Below are 19408 nucleotides of genomic sequence, written 5' to 3'. Positions count from 1 at the left end.
TTTTTTTTGATAGCACTCTATCAAAAGTTGAGGACTATAGTAATAATAATTGAAAAGAACTTTATAATAAAATATTTACTATTATTTAATTTTGTATCTAAATCATAAATCGTCACATACAAAACATAAAATGATAAATTTTAGTGGAATGTTTTATTTTTTACAATAGTAAAAACAAAAAATAATTTTTTTCACAAAAGTAGCACTCGGTATAATACGAACGTTTGTTAAATTGTTACTGTACTTTATTTCTTTATAGTAAATTGTACATAATATTAATTGAAAGTTCATGTGACTTCAGATTATGAATATTAACATCTTACTACATTAGAAATGGAATCACTTTAAAGCTTTCAACATGTCGTAATAAAGAATATTTTAGCAATTTAAAATTAGAATTGGCTAAAATAATCCACAACGAATAACAGGTTTCTCCTGAAGAAGAAGAATCAATTAATTCTTTAATAAAAAATAACTTCAGGTATCATTGTTATAGATACTGTATTCAAATTATTTGGATCATAAATACCTAGGGATGGAAACGTTCCTTTCGGGTCAGTACTTTTGATTCCGAAACGGTTCTGATAAATTTTTGATATGAACTGACTCAGTTCTGGACTGAAATGATCAAGAACCAATTATAGAACCGAACTGGTTCATCCGATTCGAAGCGGCTCCAGTCCATTTAGTAGTATCGGTTCAGAGCCGAACGGACTGAGCGAGTTGTTCCTATCCCTATGAATATTGAATAAGAATAATGAATAATTATTATGATAAAATTACTGCTCCTGCGGCTAAATTTTGCAGCAAACTTGCATCATAATGATACATTCTCTCTTTAATTTGTACTAAAAAAAATACATGATAAAAAATACAATGAAAGAGGGAAATTTTTGGTTTCGAGCTTTATTAAATTTTAAATGATGATTTTTTCTTGATTAAAGATATTAGTGATTTGTCGATCAGTACGACTTTAAAGTCTATTTTTTTTAGGGAGTATTCCATATGAAAGATTTCTTTAAGTTCCTTATTTCGATTTCAATCGATTCCAACGGTTCTACCGTAAGTTTTATTATAGAAGTTTTTGATACTTTGGTTTTATTATGAAGAGAAGATTTATCTTTTTTATTTAAACTTTTTATTTTAATTTAATTTCCTTAATGGTTCATACATTCTTGTATATAAGGGAAGTTTTTTTTTTAAAGGAATAATTTTACCTTTCGTTATAATCTAACAAAAAATTTTAATTTTTTATATAATTTATTGTTCTTCCTTAATAAATTTATTTTTTTGATTAATGTGTGAAATAAATTTATATTATTATTTGTACTTAATTTGTTTTGGTTGCTTTCTGGTAATTTTTTTTATAATTGATCGAAAAATCACCTGATACACTAATTTGAAACAGGAGATAATATTAATTGCTTGGACTTTTTAATTTGAAGAAAAGAATGAAGTGTAATATTTAAATAAAATTACCGATCACATAAAATTGATTCATTAAAATTAATAGAGCCCATCGAACCATATTAAATAAAAGTCTAGTGTATCAGTTTTAATAAATATACTATAACTATGGAGGGTTTGATGTATTGAAACAATAGTTGAAAAGTTACAAAATGAAAATTTTTTATTAAATTTTTACTAAAAGTTGTTATTTTCAATTTACACAATTATTTAATCACATTGAAAGCAAGACTCTGATGTGAACAATCCCATTTTGCTGCTGAAGACGTCGATTTTCTCATGATTAAACTGAATTTAATTGCATGTTTATTTTAAATAAGCGCACGTAAATTAAATTGCTAAACGAGTTAAATTATGTTATAAATTATTGTGGCCATCTTATTTTTAGTAAAGTAGAATTTATTTATTATATAGAATAATAAGCAGGTTTATACTAATGCGTTTGAACTCATACATCAGAAAAGAAATTCATATTCCCAAAACAGAAGCTTAAATTGAAATTCCTATTTATTGTAGAAAAAGAATTTTGATGCACCAATTGATTTACAATATTTTTTTTTAAATTTATAACTTTATTAATATTGTAATATTTACGTTTTGTAATTTATTACAATGTAGACATTTCTAGAACATCCGTTAAATAAAGTATCTATCTACTAATAAGAAACACCTAATGCTAAATAAATCGTAAATTAAAATGCAAGATATAAAAAAAAGAAAAGAAAAGCTAAATTAAAAAAAAAATTCTAATGAATAAGAAAATCTAGTTAGTCTCTCCAGGTTGAACTGTGTTATCGGCTCAATACAACTTTCTCTATTAAAGCCGTAAGTTATACTCTACAAGGACCAATGAATCGTCAATCCATAATAGAAACCTGACCGTCCTTATTCATCATTACATAACGTAATCTCTAATCTAAATCTAAATCTTACTCTACATCCGCACGCGTAATCATTTTCTTTTTCTTGCGTTTCTTCCTATTCAATATTTGTATTAATTTGTAGGTACCAGGTGACTTATTGTAGGGTACTGTATATGGAGATAATTAAAGTAAGCTTTACGTGTCTAGTTTTTCATTAACTGATCATTAGTTTTGAAGGAATATTTATTCTTAGTATCGATTATTTTGATGTCATGATATTTGGATAAAAAAATACTGTGCAGTTGTTATCTCATTCGAGTCATCCGAATTGGTACTCTCTTTTTACGATTTCGTAGACGCTAAAGGTCGTGACGGTAGTCTTTTTGCTAAAACATTAAGAGTACTAATTTCTTCAAATTTTTCTCGGCTATTTCCTATATGTGATGAAGATGTTGATTGTATCTGCGTAACTGCTGTCGCTGGCATTTCATCCATATTCACGTTCTGGTCCATCGCGTCGAAATATAATTCTTCACCGCCATCTGAAACGTCATTCGACTTTTGCGAAGGTGAGATATTTGTTGACTTGAACTTGAAATGAACTTTTTTCTTTTCTTTCGATTGCTTTAAGATAAATTTCTCCTTCTTTCCGAATAGCTCTTGTTGACTTTTCATTTGTAAACCGCAACCTATATCTTCTTCCATCGTTGATTTATAAATCGCTCCCATCATCTTAAATTCATTGTGAAAATATATTGAAGATCCATACGGCCTTATTGCCTTCCTGAACATGGCTTTGTAAAAGTTGACGTGCTTTGTTATACACTCGAATTCCTGACTTGTCGCAATAAAAATTTTTTAATAAATTATTATGAGAAATTATGTATTTTACCATATATCATTCAAATGCATAATAAATATTAATTTATTTGGGATCTCTAAAGCCAGAAATATAAAATTATCAAATAAACTTTCTTAAACTTTTGAACTTTTGAACATATAAGTAATTACAGTAAAGAAAAAATAAAATTTTTTAAAATTCATTATTTTATTACACTTATGTCGTTCATGTGTAACGTAAATCGGAAAAAAAAATTTTCAAGGTAACATTCAGCTTTTTCTGTTGCTGTTGAGTTTATTAACCATTAAATAAAGTTTTCTAAATTTATCTATTAAACTATGCTTTGTAAATATTGCAAACAAGAATATACTGGAGATGGATGCTGTAAAGCATGTAATGTAAAACGTTTTCAACAAGCTCATTTTATCTCTTACTGTATATTACAGGAAAATCAAAGATTATTATTTAGTTTATTAAATTAGTTAGTTTCCCAACTTTTGGTTATTTATTTAAATTACGGTAAAGTTTTTCTCATAATTTATATTATCTCTTCTCTTTGTCTTTATTATAATGTTATATTGAGTGATAGGATAATTCGATAAAGTTGGCATCATATGATTGTATTAAATTGAAATAAGTTTTACAATCATTTTATTCTCACGATTAAAATTTTTAATTAAAAAGTGGTTTTGCTATAACAGATAACGAATTATTAATATTCAATCAGACTTATTGTGTTTATTTAAGATAAAAATTCTTAACTGGAAAAAATTTTAATGATTTATTATTTTATTTAAGTGGATAGTTAATAACCTCAGATAATGTGTCAATCAGACAAAATAATAGGTAATATTCACGATCCTAAGTCCTGATAAGTGTAGACATTGCACATTTAAGATCTTTCTCTGATATTTTGCAATAGTTAAAATTTTTATTTTAAATATTGTTTATTCCTTTCTTTTGATTAATAGAGTTTGTACTTGAATAATTTATATGTTGTGAGATGTAAATTGATACCTGGAGACGTGTTACCTGTATCGAAAATACTACTGTATTCATAAACTTTATAAAATGGCACAACCAAGTATTCCATAATAATCACTTTTTTTATTGATGAAATTATTTTTTATTCTATAAGTAAATAAATAAACTACACATATGATGGAAATTTTATACTTACCGTATTTGATTTATGTCTTGTAATTTAAAGTCTAATCAATCTGATATTTTAGGATTACGTATTTTTAATGTGATTATAAATTAATCCTCTGTGTGGATTGGAATCGATTCTGCAAAAACAAAATCCAACCAGAATCTCGATTATCGAATAAAAAATCGAAACTATAGTACCGGCCCGAATTACGAGATTATAAACCACGTGACATCGGATATGAATTGTTATACTAAAGTTTTAATTCCGGCCAGAATTATAAGCTTGGCCAGAGTTACCGCCGATCACTGATTATTCGATGCAATAAACGTTTTATTTTAATTTGCAAATCCATAAAATTTTAATAACCAAATGATTTTTATATGTTGAATTTGTGATCATTGGAAATTTTCCTGCCACAACTTTAATGATGCACAATCGATTAAAAACGATTAATCGAAATCGAAAATCGAATTTTAGAATCGAAATTTGAGAAACGATTAATCGCGATTAGTCGATTCTAAAATCGATTCTAATTGTGGGAATCGATTCACCATCCCTAATCTCCTGTCGCGCTAAGTGTCACTCATAGTTACCTTCATACTAATTTTTCATGTGATAACTATGACCGAGAATCTTCGCATATTTATTTCCCGGTCTCATATAGATAACTGTGAAATCCCTAATTTTATAAGTATTATTTAAAAAATCATAATAACTTAACAATTTGCGCTTTATTTTATTTTTATTTCAGTACTAAATGACATACTTTATTAAAAATTTTTATTCGATTACTAATTGCCTAATTCTGATTCCTCTTTTCAATCATGTTATTTTCGTCATGTTGTCCAATTAAATCAGATGCTTTGGAAAATCCTGAAAAAAAAAAAATAAATGATTAGTTCTGAACAATAAAATTAAAAGTTTTAACAAATGATTATTTACATACCAATTTATTTGTATAGTTAGTTGAATCCTTTAGTGCTGATTTTTGGTAGAAATTAGAAGAGAAACATTGTCTCGTTTACGTTTATTTGATAGATTGATGTTGATAAGCAGATACTTCTGAAATTGTTTTATATCGTGAAAAGGTCATCTGCTCATCAAGAATAGCACCAGATTCAACAACGCATTGAATGATTAGTAATTCTACGATCTTTAAAATCAAACCCTATAACAGTAAAGTCTTAATATATCGGAATTGGGTATAATTAAGATATAACAAATTTCTTGATATAACGGATTTTTGACAAATTTTACTAATGGAACGGATGGTTCCATTATATCGAATTTCACTGTATATAAATAAAATATTATTATGGTTGTAATAAATTTTGTATTCAAACAAATAAATGGAATAATCGAACAATATATATTAATACTTTTTTTATGCAATGAGAAAAATGTAAGATACCTCTTATTCAAATTACAATGATCCAAAGTACAGTAAACTTGAGTGATACATCTTATAAAATTTTGAGAATAAACTGATTGAAAAGAAAAAGAAAAGATTTATACTCCATTTTATGCATAACAAAAAAAAATGTAATGGGAAAAAAAATTTTTTCCTACTATTGTAAAATTTCGGCTGAACTGTATTACATTCATTAAATGAATAATATAGAAAAGTTAGATTATCGATTATGCATATTTTTATTTTTTTGCTGAAGAAAATAAATAATTTATTTTTCCATCTAAAAATTGATTGTACTTTATAATAATTTTTGAACTACAGATAAGAAAATTTCATATAACATTGTATATAAAAATAAAAAATATATATAAATAAATCTCTTATTCAACAATCCAAAAAAGTCAGTGTATAATAAATTTGGTGATGCTTCCTAAAAAAAATTCCCATAATCTCCAGTCGACGATTTTAATTTTTAATATCATAGTAAAATTTAACGAAAATGTCTAATTTCGTAATTTCAGCTCTCATTTGAATTTTGCAATTTTGAAGATATTCTCATGATAGCCAGAAATTTAGGAACTGGCTCCAAATTATGAGTACTAATAAATTTATATATATATACAGTATATAATTTCTCCGTCAATCATCAATCTGTCTCTCGCAAATTGCGTTAATTTATGTGACAAGTGACGCAGTCAGGTATCTGACGCATGTCAGTTATCACATGACGCAAATCGACACCTGAGGCACAACATATACAGTCGACCCTCTCTATAATCACCCCAGATATAGTCACATCCCCCTTATGAGCACATTTACGTTACCCATTAAATAGCAAATACGAAATATACAGGAAAAAATTCAGTTACAGAAATTAATAAATCAATTTAAATCTGATTAACGAATTCTTTAACACGTGTATTTCTTCTTATATTCTTCATAACAGTTGTAACGTATTCACATATCCACGGATTTTTGGAATCACACGATGATCACGATATTTTTAATACTTTTAATATTTTACGATCTAGTTTGTAAAATTTATTAAACATTATGTGCAATCTTCACATATTATGCTATTGGTACACAGCTTTATAACAATATTATACTCCTCAAAAAGCGTTAAATTGTTATTTAGTAACTGCGAAATTGACAACTTCCAAGTTAGACAGTTAGACACGTAATTTAAACTTATTTATAGATATAAAGTGAATTTCAATTAATCTTGTAAACCAAAAATTGTTAGGTCATTAATATATCTTTTTATCAAATAATTTTATTCATTATATACATACAAAATTTATTATTATTAATAAAATTATGAGAATATACTATAAATTGTATTTACTTAATGATACGTGCACTTTAATAACATAGAAATAATTGAGTTAATCTTTAAAAACTAAAAAGTATTTCTGCTCAACAAACCGCAGCACATGATGTTAAAATATGATGATGACTGGCCTAAAAAAAGTCAAATGACGTTATTACCATAAAAAATTACTTATATTGCCTAAGATACTGATGAAAAAACCAAGTCACTGATATAAATATAAACAGCGCTAGCCTATGAAATGAAATTTTTTTTTCAAATTCAATCCATTTTAGATTATTTTTCATCCTATTTCTGGCAAAACAATACGCTTAAATTGGGATTGCCGGTTGATATTGATTTATAGTATCTTGCGTAATCTTTCCAATAGTTTTTTTTATGGCTGCGGTTTGTTATATTACTCAAATCATGAGTCATTCCGAACAAATACCAAAAGGATCTTCATCACGTCCATGTGTTGAAAATCGGAGTATTAGAAAATGATGTAATATGTAATCAATTTGATTTACTCTTATCCGCCTCTTATTATTATTAGTCACCATGCATTCGATTTTTTTTCTACGAAAAATAATATTTAACATAAATAAATCATCAATAGTATCTTTTCGTAACTTTTTTAATTTAGGAATAGGTATTAATATAATGTATATATTTTTATCAAATAATTTTATTCATTAATTAGTTTTATTCATATGACATACAAAAAATTTTTTTTATTATGGAAAGAATTAATAAAATTATGTGAGAACGTATAATAAACTGCATTTTTTAGTAATATAGAATTATTTAACTACTAAAAAGGATCTCAATACGCAGCACTTGTTTTTTTATAAATATGACTCATTATTAAACATACGTACAGTAGTATATTGTTATGTAATAAAGTATTATGGTATCTATTGTTTTTATTAAAAAGTCAAAATGACGTTATCTTTCCATAAAAAAAAAGACTAATATTGCCAAACAATTGTATTAGTATGCAAGATTATTGTAATAAATCTTACTGATGCTACTGTAATAATATACGACAGGCTGTCTAGATTAGTCTGACTTTTAACAGATATCTAGATTATCTAAAAACGCGTGATATTTTCGATAACTACAATAACTATTGATTAATCATTGACGCGTTTTGTAAATAATTATGTAATTATAATGCCAACGCCAACTTTCATATGGGAAAAAATGATGTAATATTGTAACAAAACTCCCTAACCGAAAGGGTTTTTTAAAAGTATATATACACCCTCACTTCTTTTTTTTTAAAAAATACACCCTTCTTCCTTTCTTTAAAAAATTTTTAAAAATATACACTTCCCTTTCTTTAAAAATTACACACTTCTTTCCTAATACACATTATATTACATATTTTATTATTTTACTCTTAAAAAATTTTTTTTAAGTGAGACTTCCTGACAGTACAGTCTGAAACTTTGGAAGTTTAGCATTACCAAAGTTGAAATAAATAAAATAATCTTTATTTATTAAGGTAAGCTTGCGCTCCCTGCTTGCATAGTTTTAATGATACTGGTTTACGGATAAAAAAAGCTGAGGAGTAAGATATAAGAGAAACTGGCTTTCCCTTAAGAGGGTTAGCCTATGTACCTGGCTCTTATGGTTGGTGTCATGATATCAGTGGTTTGCCATAGGATTATACAGTGTATTGTACTAGTTCTAGGGTGAACCACTGGTAGCATGATATTAACACCTTTCTGGAAGCTTTTTTTTATGGAGTATGGTGCAAATCATACTAACGTTTTTTTTATCTTGTTTAGATTATCTTAGGTCTTTATATGGAATAAATCAATGATATTAGGCTAAAAAAATCAATTTTATAAACAATGTAGGATCCATTTTGTATCAAAACATTAGAAACTTCTATCGGGTATTATACGCAGATTTTTTTTTTAATTATGTAAAAAAATTCATTGTTCAATTTTTTATTATATAAACGTATATATATAGAAGCTGTTTCTTTTAATTGCCGATCCGCATGTGATCGATAGAATTTACATAGTAAAATGCGGCGTTATGTTAATTAATAAAAAAGATGCCGTTTGAAATCTCTGTTTCCCCAAGAAACAACAACGTCAAATACATACATAACTCCTAAAAAACTTGTTGCAACTGGCGCTATTATATCAGAACTTCATTATTATGTCCATATTTATATGACTTGTTTATTATTTTTTTAAAAAAAATTCAAGATAACTATTCCTATTTTGAGATTACGCTAAAACTTAATAAAAGTCCTTTTTATTATCCATATATTTCATTATATTCATATTTTTTACAAACTGGACATATTTGTGAAAGAAAAAGAGATATAAAAGTGCGTAGTGTTATTAAAAATGTAATAGTTGACAGAAATAATAATCAAAAAAAGTTTTATAAGCGTCAAAGAAAAGTTAAAGAGCTAGAAATCATTTATACCATAGAAGTAAAATAGTAGTAAATACTATGAAATCTCCGTTTCCCACATATAAAACTTTATAAACTGCAAAGAAAAAAAACTTTTTATAAAAAAATTTTTTTTTTCTAAGATCTTAAACGTATATTGCAGGTGTTAAATTACGTAATTGTATAACAATATGGTTGCATTTTATTTGATATAAAAACATGATCGACATGGCTTATATATAAATGTTGCGCCGCATTTTATTATATAAATTCTATCGATCACATGCGGATCGGCAATTAAATATTCAAAATAAACAAATAATTTAATAGATAAATAATTATGAACCAAAAAGATTTGTGGTAAAACCGGATTGGACATTATGATCAATATCAACAAAGAGAAGATCCTCCTGCAGTTCTGCTACAAAGAACTTTTCAGTAAGTAAATTTATATTTATAATATTATACAATATCGAATAGGCACTCATAAATCTTTGTTGTACATCTATATCATTTGTTATGTCTGACAATTCTCTCACTCTGCCTAAACCCATTGCTTCTCTTGCATCATTATAGTATTTCTAGGCGAGACTTCCTGGTAGTCTAAAACTTCGGAATGTTGACATTACAATGGTTGAAATAAATATAAACAAGAATTTCATATCTTTTTATACCAAGAAAGATTTGCACTCTCTGCTTAGCATAGTTTTAATGATACTGGTTTACAGATAAAAAAAGCTGAAAGAAGTAAGAATATAGGAGAAACTGGCTTTCCTGCTGGTACAATGACATAGTTTTTCTTTACCGACTTTTTCACCGTCAGAAAAACTTGTTCAAATTGAATATGCATTAAATGCTGTTGCTCAAGGTGTAACGAGCATCAGCATCAAAGCAACCAATGGTATTGTTATCACAACCAAGAAGAAAAGTGCGTCACCACTTATTGATGGTTCTTCTCTCGAAAAAGTTGCAAATGTTTGCCCAAATATTGAAATGGTTTATTCTGGAATGGGCCCTGATTTTAGGATCTTATTATCTAAGGCAAGAAAGGCAGCACAAAGATATAAAAGAATATATAATGAATATCCTCCAACAGGAATTTTAGTAAAAGAAGTTGCCAGTGTTATGCAAAAATTCACTCAGAGTGGAGGTGTTCATCCGTTTGGTATTTCCCTTTTAATTGCTGGTTATGATGAAACTGGTCCAGCATTATATCAAGTTGATCCTTCAGGATCGTATTGGGCATGGAAGGCATCTGCAATCGGGAAGAATATGATTAATGCCAAAACATTCCTAGAAAAATGTTATAATGATGATATTGAACTTGAAGATGCTGTTCATACTTCAATTCTTACTCTTAAAGAGGGTTTGAAGGAAAATGACTGAAAATTCAATTGAGATTGGTATTATTGGTGGCACTGCAACAGGATTTACAGAAGGAAACTACTAAGAAAGTCCCTTATTTAGAAAGTTAACTAGAATTGATAAACTTTTTTTTGTGATTATTTTGTTGTTCTTAAAATTTTTTTTGTAAATTGGAATTGAATTCAATAATTAAATGATTTTTTTAGGAGGATTAGCCTATGTACCTGGCTCTTATGGTTGCTGTCATAAATTATTAGTGGTTTACCAAAGGACTACACAGTGGGGATTTAAAAATAAAAAAATAACAAAAAAAGATAAAAAACAAGAAAAGCAACAAAAAATAAAAAGAAAAAAAATAAAAAATAAAAAAAATGAAAAAATGAAAAATAATGAAAAATAAAAATGATAAATGATAAATAAATATAAGATAATCCTTATTATGCAAGTTCTAGGTGGACCACTTGGTGGCATGATATCATCTCGTCTTGAATTTCATATTTTACAGTAAATCGGATCCTTGAATATAGTGAGAGCGATTAAACACCTATTTAATAAAATATAGCAATTTCAAATAACTTCATAATTAAAGTCGATTTAATAAGTGACATATTAAGGGTAGAATATCCTCCTTAGTTAAATTTTACTATAGCAAATGTCCACTGGGGTTTGTGTCATGTGACAGATAAACAACCGGTTAAATAATTTAACGGTAAATGAAATCAGTCATTGTGTAACATTTAAAATAACCAGCGCGACCGCGACGAAGACATCAAGACAGAGAAAAAACAAAGGTAATAAATAAATCCAATATTATTTAAAAATATCATATCTGATATGTTTAAAGAGTCTTTAAAATGATTTATTTATTCTTACGTTTTAAACTTGTTTAAAGTATACAAAATAAAGAACTAATATTTAAAAATAATAAAAAATACAAAAAAATAGTGTATATTTACATAATGGATATATTACTAAAAATAAACTTTATATGGCTATTATTGACTCAAAATTAAACCAATAAAATGGAAATTAATAATATTCTTTTTTTTAATTATTGTATTTTTTTTTTTTAAATAATAAATAAAATTAAAACAATACATCAGGTGCGATTTATTTTCCTTCATTGTTCTAATGATGATTTACACCATTTACGATAATCTCGATAATCTCGTATAAAAATAAGCATCCTTACATTTGAACTTGGATCCGTATAATTAAAAAAAAAGTGTTTGTGTGACTAACGTTTAAATTAGCCTGTATAAATTAATTTTGAATTGCTGATCCATGTTCTTTATAGTTAAGACTCGCTTGATCGGCAAGTCATGTTGTATATCTAATGATTTTTTTTTTCCAACCGATCTATATTTTTTTTCCCTTTTCCTTTTTCGGTTAGTTTTTTTCTTTCAAACCGAATTTTTTTTTCCCGAATACATTCTTTCACTATTTAGATTTGGATCGATAATCAGATCAATGTTGCGGCGAATTAAAACCCGTGACATGCCTCCGCCTGATCTATTTATATTCGATTCCAATCAACTAATCCAATTTCAGTAATTTTTTGTCCAAATTTTTTTTTTTCAAATATTTTTTTGAAAATTTTTCAAACCGAAAAAATTTTTTCTCCCTTTTCTTTTAGTTTAATAGTTTAGTTTTTTTTTTCAACCTGAAAATTTTGTTTTTTCTCATTCTTTTCCCGTTTAGGATTAATTTTTTTCCCAAACTGAAAAAATTATATTTTTTTTTATTAAATTATCCCATTTGTTTTGGTCTTTAAGACCAATTTTTTTTTTTATTTTTTTTGATCTTTTTTTTTAGACCATATTGTTATTTTTTTAAAAAAAAATTTTTTTTTCACTCTTTTGGATCGGATTATTGTCCTTTTTTTTCAGAATTTTTTTCGTACTTATTTCTTGAAATTTCCCTTTTTTTTAAACTGATTTCTTTCTTTATCCTTTTTCTTCCCCCCAAATTTTTTTTTAAATTTTTTTTTATTATTAAATAAAAATAAAATATTATATAATTAGCCAATAAAATATAATGCACAAATTTGATATCACCGGGTAAATTATATGCACCCAAGTTTTGTGGGCGTGGTTTTTTGTATCACGGGTGTGACAAATAAATTTTTGACACTAAAAAAACCGAGTCCCTCAGATACTGAACTCGTGGCTACACGTGATCAGTGACACTTAAATGTCACTTGTTCCTTATATGGTGAAGATCGATACAAACCGCGCGAGTGCAAATTATATAGGTTCTTAACTAATTATTACCATATTAAATTCCTAATTATAGACAAAAAACTACTGTAACCATCTTTAATTCTAAATTTTTCTATTTAAACAAATTCATTGCGAAGCAACGGGTTACTGCTAGTTTATTATTAAAATATAATATGATCCCCGATCGTTGATCCCGTGATGCTATTAATTAATACGTTCCCCAAAAAAATATTGGCTAGTTATTATATATAATAGATAATAGATAATATTATAAAAATAACTTACAAATTAAATATTTTATGTATTAATATACGTAATACATATATAAAACTTTTTGTACCCCATTTGTTAAATTAAACAGGGATAAAATATTATATAATTTTCACAAATTTCATTAGCAAAAAAATAAATGATGTAAACTCATCAAATTACGTACTAAAGTCATATCATTTTTACACTATATTTAAAACCTCTTTAAATAAACTTATACAGTGCAGTATTATAGATACTTTAATTTTTTATTATTTTAGACATTTTTCTTTCTTCAGTTTTTTTTTTAACGATTTCTATAATTAAAAGTGAACAATACCACAACAATAAACTTCTTAAAATTATTAAATTGTAAAGTACAACCAAAATATTAAAATGCTTTCTTTATAATTATCATCAATAATTTAATCAAACTACAGGAAAAAGCTTGTCATGTGGATTTTTTAAATGGTACGAGAAATCTAATACAATTCATAAAATTTATTTTTTATATCGAAAAAAAGTTCATTAATATAATGCAATTAATAAAAACGAAAATGTAAAAAAAATGCATGTTCAGTTTCTACTTATTATTAAACGTGACTTCTTGAATAAATGAGTTACAGTACAGAAAAATACCATATAATTTATAATTCTTTATTTTAAAATGATAATGAAATATATTTATTAAGTAAAATTATTACTATGCAAAACATCAGTTGTACTTGATTCTTAGTTGCATTTGGTGAACTGCTTAATTAATCAAACGTTTAAAGAATATTTGATAAAATAAAATAATTCTAATTTTTTTTTTGTTCTTAATAATAAGTCTACAGTAAAACGATTGTTAACGTCAATTCTCTGTGAAAATCCAAATTTATTATCTTAAAAGGTATTGCTTATAGCTATTTTATTATTTTAAACATGACTTGTAGGAATAGGTTATTGAACAAACTAGAAACGAGAATAACAATTCTAGAACCAAAGCAAGGAATAAAAAATAATTATAAATTCATAAAGTAAATTTTTCCTTTATAATATTACATATATAATACATTTATAAAAAAATCCACATTTCTTACCATGGTTTGGATGTTGTTCCAGTTGGTTCGATTCCAACAAACAGATCTACAAATGGAAAAAATTTTTGAAATAAACAGCTTTGAAATATATAACCCAGCAGCCCGGAACCTAAACATAAAGAAAACAAACATTAGTATAATGTTCGTTAAAGAAAGCAAAACAAAAAAAGAACTTCAAAGTGTTTACCTTCGAAGTTCTTCACCATTACAGTTCAGCATCCAGAAGACTTTTAGCAAAATGGGAACCCAGAACCTAAAATAAAAGAAAAATGAACATTAGTTAATATTCGATAAAAAAAAATTTTGAAAGGTATACCTTTGAAATGGAGTCTGGCGGTGTTCTGGACCTACAAAAAAAGGAACATGACGTTCACTAGATAAAATTAATAGAAAAAATTTATTCGAAGGAATACCTTCGAAATTCCGTCCAAGAGGCGTCCGGAAAGCTGAAAACCTACAAAAAATAAAATTGAAACGTTAGCTAATGTCTCATTTAAATAAAGTAAAAAAAAAAAGAATTTTGAAGTTTTACCTTCAAATTCCGCCCAGAAACTAACAGGACCGTGGACCTACAAAAGAATAAAATCGAAACGTTGGTCAACGTTTTGTTTAATAAAAAATATATTATATTTTCTCCAACTTACCTCATATCCATTTCGTCCGGGGAGCCGTTCTCTAAAAAAAAAGACAATGAAGAATGTTAGTAAACGTTCTTAACGAAAAAAAATTTTTAAAAAAACAAATTCCCCTTCCCTCGGCTTACCTTGATCCGTTCCATCTTAGGAAGCCGTTCTCACCACGTTATTTTTTTTTTTGTATTATAAATTTTTCGTTGGGTTTGCATTTCTTTGGTTATAGTATCCATCTAAAAAAATCAAAGAAGAACGTCAGTAAAAGTTCTTAGCGAAAAAAAATAAAAAAAAGAGAAAAAAAAAAATCCCTTCCCCTAGCTTACCTTGCATCAATTTCACCTTGAATGGTCCAGGAAGCGTTCCTTAAAAAAATTTAAAAAAAGAACGTTAGTAAAACGTTCTTAACGAAAAGATTTTTTTTTAAAAAAATAAAATCCCTTTCCCCGGCTTACCGTTCTCTAAAAAAAATAAAATAAGAACATAAGTAAAACGTTCTTAGCGAAAAAAAAATATAAAAAAATTCAAGTTTAAACTTACCATGTTAAAGTTTGGAAATATTGAGTACCGAACCTACAAAAAAAAAAGATAAAGAACGTTAGAAACGTTCTTTGAAAAAATAAAAAAATAATTTTAAAGTTTCGCAACAAGATGTTGCGAAACTTACCGTTTCGGGAACCTTGGAGTACCGAAACCTACAAAAAAAAAAGAATAAAGAACGCTAGAAACGTTCTTTTATAAAAATGTTAAAGTTTTGTATGTAATGAGATGCGAAACTTATCATATACCCGTTTCGGATCCTTATTAGATACATAGACAAGATAGTTTGATATTAAACTTAAATCTGGTGTTTTTTAATTCATTCATGCATGCATTCGAACATAAACAAATTAAAGTTTCGCATGTAATAGAATTATAGAAGAGAACTTATTGATTTTTTTATGAATAATGGATTTCCTATTTTATCCTACACAATAAAAAAAGCCAAAATAAAAAAAGAATTTTTTTCTATTATTATCTATGACGCAAAATTTTGTACTAAACAACATTTGTCTTCCTATTTTATCCTACACAATTAAAGCCACAATAAAAAAAAATTATCGCACAAAATTTGTACTCTGCATTATGCATAATGAAATTTTAATTTTTAATTTTTTTGTTCAATTAAAAGTTAATTTCGTCAAATAAACTAATTGATTTTACCGTGCATATTTTCATTATGCTATTAAGCTTTATCTTAAAATTTAGTTTTTAAACTCGTTTATAAATAAATCAATAACTAAATAAATAAATTTCAAGAATAACAAAATTAAACTGGAACTGTTCTTTTACATGAATTCTCCCTATAAAAATTTTTTAGAAAATTGATCAATTTTCCCAGAAATTTTTTTATAGGATCGTATAATTTCAATTTCCTATTTTATCCTACACAATAAAAAAAAAGCTACAATAAAAAAAAGAATTTTATCTATTGTTCTCTCTGGCGCAAAATTTTGTACTAAACACATGCATATGCATTATGCATTACAAAATTTTAATTTTTAATTTTTTTGTCCAATTAAATAATTTAACTTCGTCAAATAAGTTATTGATTTATCGATCGTATTCCATTATGCTAATAAACTTAATCATAAAATCTAGTTTTTTAAACTCGTTCATGCAAATAAATCAATAATTAAATAAATAAATTTCAAGAAGAAACTTATCAATTTCTCACAAAATTAAACTGGAACTATTCTTTTACATAATGTTTGAATTCATATGATTTCAATTTCCTATTTTATCCTACACAATAAAAAAAATTTTTTTCTTATCGTTCTCTTTGGCGTAAAATTTTGTACCATACATGTAAAATTTTAATTTTTTTCTATCTAATCAAGTTGACTTTATCATCAAATAAATTAATTAATTGGTTTACCGTGCATATTTTATTATGCTTACTATAAATGGAAATTTTAATAAAATAATCTTGTAATTTGTTATTTTTTTTTTTTATAAAAAGCGCAAAAAAAAAAAAAATTTTTTTTGTGGATTTTGAAATAAAATTCATTAACGTGATATGGATCCCGAAAAAATTGAATCTCCAGAAGATACTAGACTTCCAATTGCGGATCATGGTTTTGATGATAGTACGAAAGTACAAATGGAAGCGACTGATAATGAGGATGAAAAAAATAAGGAAAAACATAGGGAATCAATTGATCGTATTTTTGTTTCTCAATACATCAATGATACTGACAATGAAGCTTATGTTGTAACTTATAGTAAAGAAAATAATTCAGTTCTTGGATGGTATGTTAATATTGAAAAGAATAAGCATATTCAACCCAAATCCGATGTTTATTTTCAGTTAGTAGATCGACTCAAAAAGTCCTACTATATAAAGTCATATATTCTATGCAAGAAAATTTTGTTATTTTTTTATTGGGGTGAGGAAGACGGTGATAACTATTGTAAGTATTTATTGACTCAATTAATGAGAATAATAAAAAATTTAATTTTGTTTAATTAATAATTTATACTGTAATTAGGTCTTATTGATTTAAATAGTAATCCTCTTAGTAATCGATATCTTGAACTAAAGTGTCCCTATTCCCTTACTGAATATAACTATGTACCTCCCAAGCAAGATATTGGATTCCTTCCTAATGGTGATTTAATTCAAGTAACAATAAAAGATCGCAAAATTTGCAAGTTCTGTTTTACAAATAAGCCAAATAAAACAGTTTCTTGGGAATATTCTCATATTTATGATATAGAAATTCATGACTTATCGGGTTGTCTTATATGTCAATCAAAGTTATTTCTTTTTTTACGAAATTCTGAAACGTTAATACTTCAATTTAATTTATCGACAATGACCTTAGATAACCAATACAATATACTAGATACTCAACCGTTGAGGTATACTTTTCAAGCAATTGCGAATAAAAATCAAACATTATGGGCGACAGATATTTTTTCAGGTATTCGGATATTTTCAATGGAAAGTGGGATGATATATTCACGTGGTTGGTATTATTTTTACAATATATACAGCATATTTTTGATATGATAAAAAATTTTTATAAATTTTAATAGTAATTATTCGTAGAAAATCTTTACTATCACGAAGTTCCAGTAAAATTCATAACTTTAAAATATGGTTTGGAAGGATTAATAGTTAAGGTTTTAAAAGAAAATAAATATAGGCTTATCGATCCTTATCAGCCTTCTAATGTAATAGATATTACTGGTGATATTGGAAATATGAATGATTTTAATAAGAAGAATGTGATAACTAAATTAAATAAAAAAGTTTCCATTGACAATAATAATAATGTTTGTGTCACAGATTGGTTAGATGAAAGTAGATTACAACAATTAACAAACATATCGAACAAGATTGACCAAGATAGTAGTATTTACTCTTTTTCTACTTTAAAATTTATTCAAGAAATGCTTAAGGATATCATCGAAAAGGGCATTGATAGGGTTATACCAGAAGGTGGGGTTCGAATAGAACATGAGGTTAATGAAAAGGAATGGTTCCTAGAGAGATATGAGTATGAGGATCATATAAAAGTCAGTAAGCATGGGGATCGTGGTACATCATACATTTTTAATCTTAGGTCTTATATACTTTCATTTAAATTATTAAATAACCGGTATTTGGTACTAATTAAGGGGAGTGGAATCAATATTTATAACATTGAAGATATGAGATGTCAATACATTTGGAGTAATAATGAATGGAATGATATTAGAGAAAAAATTGAAAATATTTTATATTTTGAACAAATAGATAATAACGATATTAAACTAATTAATTACCACTTTAAAAAACTTCTAGATAATGAATTTAATGATTATAGATCTTCAATACCATTATCGAGTATAAAAGATTTATATAGTGATAATATTATAAATGATACAATAGGATTATCAAAATTTGGATCAGAACTTTTGAAATTATGGAATGAAAACGATACTACTTTTGGATGGGAGAATATTTTTAAACCAATGGTTATAAAAATTATAAACGATAGAAAGTTATTTATAAAATTTGGATCAGAAATATTAAAAATAACCATTAAGAAAAATTATGATGATATTGTTCAACAAATTATTGATAAAATTATTGAATCAATTACAAGTAATTCAGGAGATTACAAAAACACATTGTTGCCTTTTATTAGTTTAAATTTGCCTGAATTATGTCAAAACTGTTATTCTGATTTCTTAATTAAATATATGGCATACACATCTATTATGTTATCTCCTAATTGTAATTCCATTAGTAGTTCAAGAGATACTTCACTTAACTCATACTTAAATAATTGCATTATAAAATCACATCTGGGTAGTAATTACTTTAAGTCTATATCTTCATTATATGATCGATATTTAAATA

At 26.3% G+C, this 19408-nt stretch overlaps 3 protein-coding genes across 3 annotated transcripts; 1 reads left to right on the top strand and 2 right to left on the bottom strand.

Annotated features, from left to right (window-relative positions):
- Nucleotides 1-2672: 2672 nt before the first annotated feature.
- On the bottom strand, nucleotides 2673-3122 carry OCT59_012393 (uncharacterized protein; the record flags this gene model as incomplete). Its single annotated transcript, XM_025323996.1, has 1 exon — nucleotides 2673-3122. One exon carries the CDS (start codon nucleotides 3120-3122, stop codon nucleotides 2673-2675), a length of 450 nt encoding a protein of 149 aa, XP_025188658.1.
- Nucleotides 3123-9848: 6726 nt separating this feature from the next.
- On the top strand, nucleotides 9849-10854 carry OCT59_012392 (Putative proteasome subunit alpha type-2; the record flags this gene model as incomplete). Its single annotated transcript, XM_025312926.2, has 2 exons — nucleotides 9849-9906; nucleotides 10292-10854. 2 exons carry the CDS (start codon nucleotides 9849-9851, stop codon nucleotides 10852-10854), a joined length of 621 nt encoding a protein of 206 aa, XP_025188657.2.
- Nucleotides 10855-14616: 3762 nt separating this feature from the next.
- OCT59_012391 (uncharacterized protein) lies at nucleotides 14617-16225 on the bottom strand (the record flags this gene model as incomplete). Its single annotated transcript, XM_066134424.1, has 10 exons — nucleotides 14617-14639; nucleotides 14703-14733; nucleotides 14800-14840; nucleotides 14919-14955; nucleotides 15031-15061; nucleotides 15150-15164; nucleotides 15342-15380; nucleotides 15556-15588; nucleotides 15683-15710; nucleotides 16219-16225. 10 exons carry the CDS (start codon nucleotides 16223-16225, stop codon nucleotides 14617-14619), a joined length of 285 nt encoding a protein of 94 aa, XP_065989689.1.
- Between the last annotated feature and the right edge of the window lie 3183 nt (nucleotides 16226-19408).

This window comes from Rhizophagus irregularis, chromosome 2 (genome assembly GCF_026210795.1).
Source record: "Rhizophagus irregularis chromosome 2, complete sequence".
Classification (NCBI taxonomy): Eukaryota; Fungi; Glomeromycota; class Glomeromycetes; order Glomerales; family Glomeraceae; genus Rhizophagus; species Rhizophagus irregularis.
Note: the sequence above shows the minus strand (reverse complement) of the source record. Positions and strands in the feature narration are given on the sequence as shown.